We start from the raw sequence: 13,764 nt of genomic DNA on the forward strand, positions 1-13,764 counted from the left end.
TCTCTGGCATACTAGCCCGCCCAGGTCCATGGTGGGCTTGTAAAGCAATGAGGGTGGAACACAGGGAGGAGAATCAGGGTTAAATTCGTCAAGAATCAGGTGCAGGGGCTGGGAATCTCTCCCATTCTGCACTGGGGAACGCTCTGCTTAACTACGTCCACCTACATTCCACGCTCCTAGACAGCCTCCAGCTTTCTGCTGATAGTGATCAGGCTATGTGCTCTGACATCAGTTGTTTCCCCGTGCCGTTTTCTGTCCCTCTGGGTGACACTAAACTGCCGGGGACGCAAAATGACCACTGGTGGCTGAGCAGGGCTAAGGGCCCTGCTCGGAGGGAACACCAGAGCTCGGGGCACGGGCTTAGTTCGTTCCAGCAGCAGCTGCTGCTCTGGGACCCGGGCACGGCCTGCGCTCTCTGTCAGGCGGTGCCGCCGCAAGATCCGTCTTTTTCCTGGGGTCCTGCACTGCACGCTGGGCGAGACCACCGCGCTGATCGAGGGGGTGGGCATTGAGGTGTGCCTTTCGGAACCGAGGTCGCCCGTGGCATCTCGGACCCGGTGCCTTCCGGATGCAACAGCGAGGCGGCAGCGAAATGTCCACTCTGCGCCCGCTCCTTGAAGACTGTCGCCTCTGCTCTGGGTCTGTACAGGGCTCCTCCCCTCTCCACGGGCGCGGCGGGCACCGCGCTCGTGCGGAGCCCCGGGCGGTCCCGCCCCTTGTGAGCAGCGTCACTTCCCAGCCGGAACTCGCCGGGTGTTTGCTCTCATTGGCCGCAGCACTCACGCGCGATTGACCGCGGAGGTGGGAGGCGGTGCACGGCGTCGCGGCTTTGCGAGGCGACAGTTCCGGGCTCCAGAAGGTTCCGCTGCTCGAGCCACCGCGATGATGGGCCCGCGCCCCGTCCTGGTTCTCAGTAAGTTCTGCCGGCCCGGCCCGGCCTCCCGCGGCGGAGGGCCAGGGGATGGCCGGTTCGGACCCCCGCCCTACTTTGCCGCTCGCCTGACTCGCCGCCATGTTGGGTCTCCTCATGGCCAGGCGCCCTTTCGCAGCCCATTCCGGCCGGGGTCTCCTCTCCTGCGAGGGATTCACTGGGTATCGCTGCCGCCCCCGTCGCGGCTGGAGCTCCCCCTCGCAGCTCCCTACCCACAGCCTCTGCCGCGCCCTGTCCGGGAGATCTCGGAGCCTCGCGGCGGTCAGACCTTCCGCGCTCTCAGCTGTTTTCTCGTCTTTCTCAGCGTGTTGCGTTGTGCTGACCCGTTTGAACCCCATGTGAACACCAATTCTTGGGTGTCTGGTAGGCGAAGAACATGGAGCTGCTGGACCGAGTCCAGAGAAGCCCACGGAAATGCTCCAAGGGCTGAAGCCTCTCTGCTCTGGAGATAAGCTGGGAGAGCTGGGGGTGTTGAGCCTGGGGAAGTAAAACCTCCAGGGGGACCTTAGAGCTTCTCCCAGTGCCGAAAGGGGATCCAAGAGAGCTGGAGAGGGATTTTGGACAGGAGCCTGTAGTGATAGGATAGGAAGGGATGGTTTCCCACTGCCAGAGAGCAGAGTTAGGTTGGATAGTGGGATGAAATTCTCCCTTGTGGGAGTGGTGAGGCCTTGACACACGTTGCTCAGAGAAGCTGTGACTGCCCCATCCCTGGAAGTGTCCAAGGTCAGGCTGGACAAAGCTCGGAGCTCCGCTTCAGTAGAAGGTGTCCCTGCCCATGAAAGAGTTTTGGAATGAAATAGTCTTTAAGATCCACTCCAATGCAAACCATTCTATGATTTTCTCACCATCCACCAACATGAGGTATTCTCAGGGTTGTTTTTTTAATGTTTGGGTATCCCATTATCTTTTCTCCATCTATTGTAGCCCACCGCCCTATTTCTATAAGCCTGCTTGCCTGAGACTTGGTTCTGCTCTTGCTGTTGTTTCCTTTTGTTCTGTCTTACACCTCCCTTTGTGCATGCATCTGCCCCTGAGTAAATCTGGGCATGCTCGGGCCAGGCTTGTAATAGCAGAAAAGCACCCCTGAGCCCAAATATGCTCTATGGCTGAGTTTGGTGAGAGCTGGTTTCCAGCTGTGGTTGTGAGTCAGTTGGTACCACAGCTACTGGTCACCCTCATGTGCCAGAGCAACACTGATTGATTAACTTTATGTTTGCTCAGTTCTGCTTACTGTACATGAGCCTCTGTAACTTTTTTTTTGACTGGACTCTACTGTACAATAGCAGCTCCTTGGCTTGGTGAGATCTGACAGATCTTAGTGAGTCACTGCAGTTTGATTTTCTAGGGCAATAGGTCCTGTTTCAGGGTTACAAAGCTTTGTCTCAGGATGCTAACGAGGAGTTCTGTTATAATAGGGAATGTTGTTTTTCACTGACAGTTTCTATCAATGTATTTCTCATTGTGATTGCAGTATTTGTATTGTAAACTCTGAATTTCAAACTGGTCACATGTTAAATGTGTGACTGAGAGGTGACTGCATCCTTGTTGTTTTGTACTTGATTGTACTTAATTAATTTTATTTTTTCTGTGTGCTTTAGGTCAGAATACAAAACGGGAGTCTGGAAGAAAAGTCCAGACGGGAAACATCACTGCTGCAAAGGTACCAAATTCTCAGGCTGTTCTGATTTTTTTTTTTTTTTGTGTGTGCATTTATATATTTCAGAGGGAAAACTGGATGTGAAGTGTATTTTCTCTACTTTATGTGACTATAGATTAGAAGAAGCAACATGGAAAATAATTTTCTTTGTTAGCAGAAAATTTTTTTACTATTACATAAGAATTCTATATAAAAATAAAATATCTACATTGTTCATGTAATGAGTTCCCTATAAATAATCATGAAGAGATTTAACCAACCAAATCCCCTTTTTCCGCAGTCTGAAAATGTCTCAGTTTTGACGTCTGATTGAGATAATAATTTATCGTGGTTCCAGTGTCTTGATAATCCCCATGTTCTCATTTCCAACACAATTCTTAACCTTGGCTGCATCTTAACCACAGCAGAATTGTTGTATCACTTAAATTTTGCAGGGGTTGCTGATTTCACTATGGGTTTTTTAAAGACTTTTTGGTGCCCTTCTGAATTACCTAATTTCTCTGATTCCATCTAGACAATTGCTGACATTATCCGAACATGTTTAGGACCAAGAGCAATGATGAAGGTAAGAATTTGTGCTGCAGCGCCTGTGCTGCAGCTGACTAGAAGTGAGACACACATGGAACAGAGCAGTCAAGTGTTGGTTCTCTTGTGGTTGCAGATGCTTTTGGACCCCATGGGTGGGATTGTGATGACCAATGATGGCAATGCTATTCTTAGAGAAGTAAGTTTCTCCTAAAGGTTTGTCTTGCTTAACACTAAGTCAATATGTGCCTGAATCTTGGATGGCAGTGGAGCTGTGTGATCTCCTCAGCTGTCCTGAGAGCCAGCAAGTGCTAACCAGCTGTGCCAAGAAAGGTTCTGACTGGGGAGAAATGAAACATATCCAGCAAGTGTTCTTGCTCTACAGAAATGTAGCTTTGATCGTAGAGTGTGGGAAGTTTTCATGAAGTGTTTAAAAGACTGATGCAAATTCTTTGGTAATTGGAGCTATTATCAACTGCATTGAGACCTTTTGAGTAGATGGTTGTGTTCACAATGCCACATGATGAGACCTAGATATCATTACCATGAAAGAGCTGTTAAAAGAACATCCTAAAATCTGTAATGCCTGAAAAACAGTGAAGAGACACAATACTGTCAAATACAAGGGCTTGCTTTTGGTCTCAAAAAGGAAGAAAAAAAGACTTGCTGTGGTTGGACAGAATGCCTTTGATTGTATTAAAGATGTGGTGTTTGTTCCATTGAGTGACGTGAGATGTTTCTGCTTTAATATTCTGGGACAAATCTATACCCGTTGCTCCTACATAGATTCAAGTCCAGCATCCAGCTGCAAAATCAATGATAGAGATCAGCCGCACTCAGGATGAAGAAGTTGGAGATGGGACCACATCTGTCATTATCCTTGGTAAGGAGGCTGACTCAGACACTTTGCATAAAGGCTGCAGTTCACTATTTTTCTAAGCAGAGCTCATGATGAGACACATCTTAGTTATTTAGTAACCTTGAGATGGAGAGGGGTTTTCTTACTGTGCGAGAACATGCTAGGTTCTAGACCATAACGTGATCAGCTCCATACTTTAGGAAGTTGTTCTTTCCCCATGATAACCACAGTTAAGTGTGAAGAAAGGTATAGGTGATGTTATCCTCTATGCACGCAGAGAGTTCTGTCTTTTTCTTTGGTATGTGCTCTCCTTTCTTGACTCATGATTATCCTTCTAACTCACTTGGGGGATTTTGATTTATTTTTAATTTTTTTTAGCTGGAGAAATGCTCTCTGTTGCCGAACACTTTCTTGAACAGCAGATGCACCCAACTGTGATCATCTGGGCATATCGTAAGGCTCTTGATGACATGATCAGTATTCTAAAGAAAATTGGGTAAGTATGGGCTGGCAGATGTTAGAGTGGAGGGATATGGACTTTCTGTACTGCTTCAAGCTGCTCCTTTGGGCAGCTGTGTTAGTTGAATACAACAGCAAAATTGGAGAGGGAGTCAAAAGAGTTATATTGTTGCTTGGAATTAACACTCAGTTTGCTCTTTGGTTTTTCCTTTATCTCAGCACTCCAGTGGACGTGAACAATAAAGAGATGATGCTTAAAATAATTAAGAGTGCGATAAACACCAAGGCAATAAACCGCTGGTCTGACTTGGCCTGTAGCATTGCCCTTGACGCTGTTAAGACTGTGGAGTTTGAAGAAAATGGCAGAAAGGAAATTGATATTAAAAAATATGCCAAAGTAGAGAAGGTGAGTTTGTCCTGAAGTGTTTCTTATCCTTGTGTCCCTTTCTTGTTGTGAACTAGTTTATTGTAGGGTGCATTGAGAAGAATTTTGTGTTGCTTCTCTGCAGACATAATCCTTGAAGATATTTCAGTCAGTGGTGTCAGCCACGCTCATTTACAGTGCCAACAGTGACTGCTATTTCAACTCTAAAAAGGGTACCTGTCAAAAAGATAATTTCAGGTGGATATGGAAGATGGAAAAGAAACATGTTGCTATACAATAGGATGTTAAGTTTCTTAAGTTCTTTCCTGGCTTCCCACTTTAAGTCCGTGTGCTTAAAATTAAACTTGTATAGTGATCTGGATGCAGGTTACCTGGGAGACGTTTTTCCTTTTCTGTATGTGGGACAACTTCAAGAGATACTTTCGGATACACAAGTTTTTGTAGACTACGGACGCTGTTTTTGTAGACAACTGACTCACCTCATTTTCTCCCTTCTTTGTGTCTCTCAGATTCCAGGTGGTTTTAGCGAAGACTCATGCGTTTTGCGTGGAATCATGGTGAATAAAGATGTAACCCATCCCAGAATGCGTCGTCTTATTAAGAATCCACGCATTGTCCTTCTGGATTGTTCATTGGAGTACAAGAAAGGAGAGAGCCAGGTAAAGTGATGCCTCCTGTTGGAGGCATCGGCAAGTCTTGATTTAGGATGAGTAAAACAAACGAATGCAGATGACTTGTTAAAAGTGCAAGTGGTGAAAGGCTTTCTGTGTTCGACCTTTCAGAGGCCAGTTGAATGTGGGGGTTAATTCTGTTGTGGGAAAAATAGGAGTGAGGCTGCAGCGTTTTGACTCATTGAAGCAGCTACAGTGATTTGTGTATCTAAGTGCTGCTGGTCACCAGCAAAAGAAATATTTCTGAGCTTGAGCTAAGGTTATTGCTCAACTGACACAGTGTTGCAGTTTATTTGATCAGTGGTTTTCATCCCTGACTTTCCCTGGTTATTATGGAGGAGTTGAGCTGCTTGAAGCTGGGTGAGGTGTAGCTAATACAGTGAAGGTTGGAATGAACACCCTAAGCTGTTTATACCTCTTTTGTACAGACTGACATTGAAATTACTCGGGAGGAAGACTTTGCTCGTATCCTGCAGATGGAGGAAGAGTACATTCAGCAGATGTGTGAGGATCTGATAAGAGTCAAACCAGATCTAGTCATCACGGAAAAAGGAGTTTCTGGTAATAGCAAATGTGATCCTTTGTGTTGAATTCATCTCAGTGAGGTTCATGGTGTTGAATGCACTGCTCAGGAACTTAGAGAAAACCCAACCAAAACCCACAACAGCAAACTAATACAACGCCTCTGAAACCTGGTGCTGAATCTGGTTTGGGATTTATTTTAGCTTTCTAGCAAATTGGTGTACTCTGCAGGCATTGAAGTTCATCCTTGATGTTGCTTTGTGAAAGTAGACTCTTACAATAATATTTTGCTTTTAGAACATTTGGGAAAGATACCAAAATACAAGTGAAGCTGAGTCTTAACCCCTGGAGAGCTGTGCTACCATTTTGTCTTGTGGCCTGGTTTAAAAAGCTACGTTTAGGTGCCTTTTTCATGTAATCCCTTTTGCTTCAAAGACTGGAATTAAAATAGCTGGATTGATAACTGATAAACAGATGAAGTTAGACATGATACTGCTGATTCACTACTGAAATTGCACAAACCTGGTTTCAGACCTGGCCCAGCACTACCTGATGAGAGCCAACATCACCGCCATCCGCAGGGTGCGGAAGACTGACAATAACCGGATTGCCAGGTAGGTGTTGGCTCCTGTCTGAAGCCCATTCCTACTTTGCATGACAGGGAATTGTTCTCATCTCACTCGTTATCAATTCTGATTTGTGAGTGTCTAATGTCATGCTTTTAATGTGTACTAGGGCCTGTGGAGCTCGCATTGTCAGTCGCACAGATGAGCTCCGGGAGGAGGATGTGGGAACCGGTGCTAGGCTCTTTGAAGTGAAAAAAATAGGAGATGAGTATTTTGCTTTCATCACTGATTGCAAAGACCCTAAGGCTTGCACCATCATCCTGCGGGGAGCCAGCAAGGAAATCCTAGCGGTAAGCAAGTGCATAGGCAGCTTCACCTCCTGTGCCCGCCTCCTTCATGATGAGTCATCACCAGCAGACTGTGACCTGGGCTTTCAGCTGGTGTGGTGTCCAGTTAATAATGAGAAGGGCAGTGGAAGGGTCTGGAGCACAAGGGAGCTGGGGGCAGGGCTCAGTGAGGACGTTATTGCTCCCTATTTAATAGTGACAGAAGGGTCTAGCCCACTTGGGGGTCAGGCTCTAATAGGTCGTAGGACAAGAGGAAGTGGCCTCAAGTTGCACATGGGGAGGTTTGGATTGGATGTTAGGGGAAATTTTTTCATGGAAAGTGTGGTTAAGCACTGGCACAGGGTAGCCAGGGCAGTAGTGGAGTCATCATCCTTGGAGGGATTTAGCAAATGGATGGATGTGGCACCTTGGAACTTGGCAGTGCTGGGGGAATGTTTGGACTTGATATTAGAGGGCTTTCCAACCTCAGAAATTTTGTGATTCTGTATCTGCTGCAGGAGGTGGAGCGCAACCTGCAGGATGCCATGCAGGTGTGCCGCAATGTCCTCATGGACCCACAGCTGGTGCCAGGAGGGGGAGCCACTGAAATGGCCGTTTCCCATGCCCTGACGGAGAGGTCCAAGGGCATGACAGGTGTGGAGCAGTGGCCCTACCGTGCAGTGGCCCAGGCTCTGGAAGTCATTCCCCGGACACTGATCCAGAACTGTGGCGCCAGTACAATCCGTGTTCTGACTTCACTCAGGGTAAGGCATTTGGCAGGGGCATCAAGAGAGAGTCAGCCTTTTCCTGCTTCACCCAGCTCCTCAGATTCCTCCCACTGTTCAGAGCAGTAGCATATTCTTGTATAAACTCCAAAATGGAGAATATTCTAATGACCTGTTACAGTTTCCTGAGCTCGTGGTCAGTTTGAGACTCCAGAGGGGAATTTTCCATCTCACCCCACTGTGGGTGACCTGTCTTTCTGCTTCCAGGCCAAGCACACTCAGGAAGGCAGCCAGACATGGGGGGTGAATGGGGAGTCTGGAGCCCTGGTTGACATGAAGGAGCTGGGGATCTGGGAGCCCTTGGCTGTCAAACTTCAGACCTACAAAACAGCCGTGGAGGTAAGGAGAGTCTGTGGGTATTTTTTGGGAGAGGAGGACATCCTTCCTTGTATGCTGGGGTGGTCGGAAGGGCATTGTACACCCAGTGCTGGGCATGTCTGAGCTTCTTGTTGCTGGAGGTGGGATAATGAGGGATGTGGGAGCCCTGACTCAGGCTTTCCCAGGGTTTTTGATCCTGTGGCTAAATTTTATCATGTTTCATCCCACCTTTTCCTACAAATGGTGCAGAGTGCTCTCACTGCTTCCAATGCCAGACAGAGCTGTGCCTGAGCAATCCTGTGCCAGCAACGTGCTGGAATCATCAGTGGTCATGGGAGTTTTATCCCTTTGGCTGGCTGGGGCTGCCATGTCTCAGCTTCCCTTCTGGTTACAGATCCTGCCATTTCCTTGCCGATGTTGTATCAAAAGCTGTTCCTCCAAGGGATACTGTGTCCTTTCTATGTCAGTCAGCCAGAAAAAATGGGTGTCCTTCTTTCCATGGTGGTCGGAAAGCAGCTCATTTCTGCTCCGATGAGCATGTGAGACACCATTCCTGTTACCTCTGCTGAAAGAAGCATTTCACCCCAGGCTGATGGTTGTGTGGTATGAAATCTGGGCAGGCTGGGTTTTGTCTTTTGTAATAAGCCCCAGATGAGCCCTGGGTGTGCGGTTTCTCTGCAGACTGCAGTTCTCCTCCTCCGTATTGATGACATCGTTTCGGGACACAAAAAGAAGGGTGACAACCAAAGCAAGCAGTCCGCAGCACCGGAGGCAGCCCAGGAGTGAGTGGTTGAATCTCTGCAGGGAGTACCAGCGGCCTTGACCTTGACATGGGGAAGAGCTAAATGCAGTGGCCTGGTCTTGAGGCTGAACCTGGAAAAGTTTGTTTAAAGTCTGGGAGGGATGGAAAATACTCTTGACACGGGGAAAAGGCAGTGGCTGTTGGTGTCTCTGCCCTGGGGGACACTGCTGCTGGGCTGAGGGTTCCAGGCTGAAAATTCTGATTGCCTCAAAATAAATACATTGTTTCAGGCTCTTTCTGTGTTTAGTGCCCCGAAGTAGGGGGGTGTGATGGAAAAGCTCTGCCGATGGGCTGGGCAAGGTCTTGGGGCAAAATCCCAGTGTGCGGGTGGACTGGAGTGACCTGCCAGGCTGCTGCCATCAGCATCTCTCTGCCCCCAGAATCCCTCCAAAGGTTAGGATCTCCTGTGGGCAGCTGTGGGTGAAACTGGGTGGTTTCCTATTGAGAGGTGTCCCTGAGCCCCTCTGGGCTTCGTTTGGGGGGGCAGGAGCAGCCTGGGCTGCGTGCGCTGGTGTGCGGCTGCAGCAGGGCAGGACTGGGGGGAAGGAAGGGGCTTCTGGCACCCGCACTTGGACGGGCTGGGCAGGCGGGTCCGTGCCAAGCCCACGAGGTTCAGCAAGACCAAGGGCAGGTGCTGCACCGAAACACAGACAGGGGAAGAATGGATGGAGAGCAGCCCTGAGAAGGATTTGGGGGAATGGGTTGACAAGAAGCTCACCATGCTGCAGCACTGTGCACTGAGGGCCCAGAAACCACACATTGTCCTGAGCACATCCCCAACAGCGGGGGCAGCATGTGAAGGGGGGGAATTCTGCCCCTCTGCTCTGTTCTGGAGACACGCCCTTGCAGAGCTGCCTCCAGTTCTGGCGTATTCCCCCTCAGTAGTCTCCTCTGCAGTGAAATGAGTCCTGAAATGCCGGTGATGCTGGGATATTGCCAGGGTCTGGGATAGCCACTGTAGGGCTGGGAAATTGTGTATGGTACTGGGATTTTGAGTGAAAATGGGAAAAAAATAGAGTTGAGAAGGAGCTGGTTGGATTGAGGAAATGATGGCTGTGGCCAGCATAGTGTCTGTTGGGCTGGGAAGGGGACTGCAGTCCTGGAGCTGAAAGCACTCTGGGGTGGGCTTAGAGACAGTAGGGCAGGAGCTGAAACGTAGAGCTGGAGCGAACAGCAAGATCCTGCCTTTTGAACCTGGAGGGGTTTCATCTGGGAGAGCTGGAGAAACACACATCTGGAGCTGGAAGAACAGTGCTGGCAGTGAAATAAAGCTTGTGGCTCAAGAGCTGAAATCACTGGGGCAGGGAAGGGCATTCTCAGGCTGGAGCTGAAATCATTGTGAGGCTGGCATATTGACTCTGGGGTGCGCTCAGAGACCATAGGGTGCAAGCTGAATTGTTGCAGAGCTGGAGCCAAGAGGAAGATCCTGCTCCTTGAACCTGCAGAAGTTTCAGCCAGGGGAGGTGGAGAAACGCATCTGGAGCTGGAAGAAGAGAGCTTGCAGTGAAATAAAGCTTGTGGCCCAGGAGCTGAAATGACCTGGCCAGGGAAGGGGTCTCTAGGGCTGGGGCTATAATCTCTGTAGGGCTGGGATAGAGACCGATAATGGGATTGACACTGCTGGGTGAGATATGTACTGCAGGATTCATGTGCTGAAATCACTGTGGGTTGGTGATATTGATGTTGGGGCAGGATGAAAGATTAAGGGTCATAGGTCCAAGGGCTGAGGTCAAGGGCAAAAGCTCAGAGATCAGGGTTCAATGGTTAAAGTTGAAAGTCGGGGATTCAGACTTCAAGGGTCAAATGTGAATCAATGTTCAAAGATCAATGTTATGGGTTAATTTTTCAAGGTTATGTGGTCAAAGGTCAATTATCAGGGGATCAGACTTCAAAGGGCAGAAGTCAAGAGTCAAAGGTCAAAATTCAGAGGTTAAGAGTAAAAGGTCAATGGTCAGGACCAAAGGTGAAGGGTCCAAGGTTAGAGGTCAATGCCAGGGAGTTGCAGGGAAGAGGAGTATTTATAAACTTTATCCATATTTCCCTGTAATTCTGGGTGTTTGGATTTCATTTGTGCTTGTCAGGATAAGCCATAAACAAGCCCCTGAAATCTGCATCGATGTGTCAAACACTTCCACAGAAAAGCAAGTCAGCAGTGATTCTAGAGGAAAAATTAGAGGTGATGGCTTATGATCCATGGGGAATTACAGTGGGAATTATGAAACTCAAACACATGGAATTGTGGAGGTGGATTTCCATTTTCAGCCTTGGGCACCTGAAGGAGGAGAGGTGTCCTCTCCATAGCAAGGAAAGCCTGGTGCCCCCGTGTGTCAGGTGCAGACAATGAGCTGTCCAGGGAATGAGCAACAAGTTCCTTCTGCCCCTGCCCTCACTCTTGGGGTGGCAACAGCACAAACTGAGCTGTGAGGATGATGAGGGCTCAGAGCAGCCCCAGGTGTGAGCAGTTATGATGAGGAGGGGACAAGACAGCCCCATGTGTGAAGTGATGATGAGGAGCAGGTGGGTCCTGCCTGGGGCTGTTTTAGGGGGAGGGTTTCCCTCAGTTCACTTGGGCACGGAGCAGTTGGAGAAGAGGGGTTTATGGTGGGCTCCCCAGGGGTGTCTCATGGAACGATACCGAGAGCATCTCGTAGGGTCCAGGAGAACAGTTGGATGTACTTGGACATGGAGCATTGCATAAAGGAGGTGCCGAGGGACAAACCTTTGCTCCCAGAAGCAGCATCTGAGCAGGTGAGCCAGTGTGGTTTTGCAGGGAGGACTTTTCTCCTTTTCCCTTTTGATTTCATCTTGCTATTCCCTCCCCTGTCCCCCCCCCAGGAGAAAAAAATAGGGGTTATGAGGATAAAAGGAGTTAAAACTGAGGGAAGAAACTCCTCCTCCATTATTGGCTGTGCTTAAACTGGGGGGAATCCCCTTTCACCTGTGATTTTGAGGGTAGTGATAGGAGGAAAACCTGCCTTTTCCAGGATATTAATCATATCAGTTGACAGGGAATCCCTGTGTTTGATTTCAACTGGAAGGGGAAAAATGTTGTTGCCATGTTATGGGTTTGATTTGAGGGTACCTCCCCCATTTTCATCATCCCGAGGTTTAAATTGAGGGGGAAGCCCTGTTGTCCGCGCTTTGTAAGGATTTGAATTGAGGTAAAAATCCCCCTTTTCTCATCATTTGAGCTATTTAATTTGAGGAAACTCCCTCCTTTTCTGCTGCTGTAGGGGATTAAATTGAAGGGTGGAGCACACATTTATTTGCCATTGTATTGGTTTAAGATGGCACGAACACCCCCCCCCGTTGCCTCAGTTTCCGGGGTTCAATTGACGGGAACACCGGCTTTTCCAGCATTTGGCGGGGTCACATGGGGCGGTGCCGCTGCTTTTGAGGGTGCTTCTGCCCCCCGGCGCCAAATGTCTTGCAGAGGAGCACTCCTGGCATTCCCTGGGGAATTGCTGATGTGCAACGGGAATTTGGCGGCTGGGCAGCCGCCGGGGAGCGACAGAGCCATGCGGAGGCGAGGCGAGCTCTGCCGGGCCGTCAGGCGCGGAGCTGTGGCCGTCCCGGCCTCTTTGTTCGCTCCGGGCGCGGGGCTCGGGCACCGCCGGGGCCCCTTCGGGCCGGTCCCGGTGCCTCCCCCGCCTGCCAGAGGAGCCGCTTTCCTGCCGGGAGCGCGGGGCCGCCCCCGGGTGCCGAGTGGCTCCCCCGGTCCCCCCGCACCTGGAGCGGCGCCAGCCCGGGAGCGAGTCCCGGCGAGGGCCGCTGGGGGACACTTGTAGCTTGTCAGCTTCAGAGTGCGCTGGCAAAAGCCGCTGAAAGGAGGGGAGGGGAAAAAAATCCAACCCCGACCCCCTAGGTTTTTTGTCTGGGGGCTTTGTTGGTTTTGCTCTTTAGCCGAGCCACGCCTTTAAATAACGATGTGGCGCCTTCTAGAAACTGTGTCCAATACCTTTTGCACCCTCACGTGAGGGCTTCGAGCTCAGGTTTTTCCATTGCTGTGTTAATTGCAGGTCCAAGCGGACAGCGTCCCGTGCATCTGATGTGCACGAATATGTTTGTGATGTTCATTTCCTCTGGATGCAGAGTTGGGCTTTTTGGGCAGACCGTATTTCTCAAACCTCGAGGCTTGTTTAAGGCTTGTACACGATTTTCTGGAGACGCGGGCCGGGGGGGAACTTTGTCTTGCTGCTGTAGTAGGGAATGGAATGCAGGGGGTCCCCGCAATATCCCCGTGGAATCTGGAATGTCCGAGGAAATGGATGCGACAATTCTCGGGGCTGAACCTGGCTCCCAGTGCTCTGCAGCGTAGGACGCGAGAGAGCAGGGCCGAGGGACAGCGGGGTAGGAGCGGCGAGGTGCTTCGTGCTCTGGGTTTGGTGTTGCTGATGTTTCCAGAGCCAGAGCAGGTTGATTTGGTTCTGGTGCACTGGAACGGGATCCAAACCTTAGAAAGGTTTGAGACAAACTGGGAGGTAATGTTTTAAAATGAATGTGTTTCTTAATAGAAGTCAGGTTTCAGTCAGTTTTTAAATTGATTTTAAAGGAAATTTTTTTGAGGAAAAGTGGAAAAAAAAGTTTATTTTAATAAGTAGAGTGTAGGAAAAAGGATGAATAATGTTAGATAATTCATTTGTTGTGGAGTAAATATCAGTAGATTTAGAGGGTTTTTTTTTTGCACGTGTGGCTGGGATGTGGTGTGGGTCTTTTTGAGCCGTGGCATGTGGTGTTTTGGTGGTAGCTTGGGTTTTTTGGATTGGAGTAAAGTTGAATAGTTTTAGAAGAAGTTATGGTTTTGGCAATTATTTTGTATTCACTGATCAATGAGAAGTTATTTTAAAAAAGTAAAACATGGATTTTTTTGTTTGTGTTAGACAATAGAGTTGAGAGAGAATTTGGGGTAGGCTGTATTAGTAGTGTACATAGATTGTATGTTCAAAGAATTTTTTTTT

At 49.0% G+C, this 13,764-nt stretch overlaps 1 protein-coding gene across 1 annotated transcript; it reads left to right on the top strand.

The window, feature by feature from the left end:
• The first annotated feature begins 757 nt into the window (after positions 1-757).
• Positions 758-9,038, top strand: CCT3 (chaperonin containing TCP1 subunit 3). The gene is made up of 14 exons (XM_058860293.1): positions 758-913; positions 2,530-2,591; positions 3,103-3,153; positions 3,250-3,312; positions 3,900-3,996; positions 4,351-4,468; positions 4,651-4,837; positions 5,326-5,475; positions 5,916-6,048; positions 6,542-6,623; positions 6,745-6,925; positions 7,420-7,665; positions 7,894-8,025; positions 8,686-9,038. The coding sequence occupies exons 1-14, from the start codon at positions 883-885 to the stop codon at positions 8,788-8,790; spliced, it is 1,638 nt and encodes a 545-aa protein (XP_058716276.1). The 5' UTR covers positions 758-882; the 3' UTR covers positions 8,791-9,038.
• The last annotated feature ends 4,726 nt before the right edge of the window (positions 9,039-13,764 follow it).

This window comes from Poecile atricapillus, chromosome 33 (assembly GCF_030490865.1).
Source record: "Poecile atricapillus isolate bPoeAtr1 chromosome 33, bPoeAtr1.hap1, whole genome shotgun sequence".
In the NCBI taxonomy this organism is placed as follows: Eukaryota; Metazoa; Chordata; class Aves; order Passeriformes; family Paridae; genus Poecile; species Poecile atricapillus.

Coding starts and splice junctions, on each gene's coding strand:
- CCT3 (XM_058860293.1), top strand. CDS start 883: ATGATGGGCCCGCGCCCCGTCCTGGTTCTCA. Junction 3,313..3,899: donor GCAATGCTATTCTTAGAGAA/GTAAGTTTCTCC, acceptor GCTCCTACATAG/ATTCAAGTCCAGCATCCAGC. Junction 6,049..6,541: donor CACGGAAAAAGGAGTTTCTG/GTAATAGCAAAT, acceptor ACCTGGTTTCAG/ACCTGGCCCAGCACTACCTG.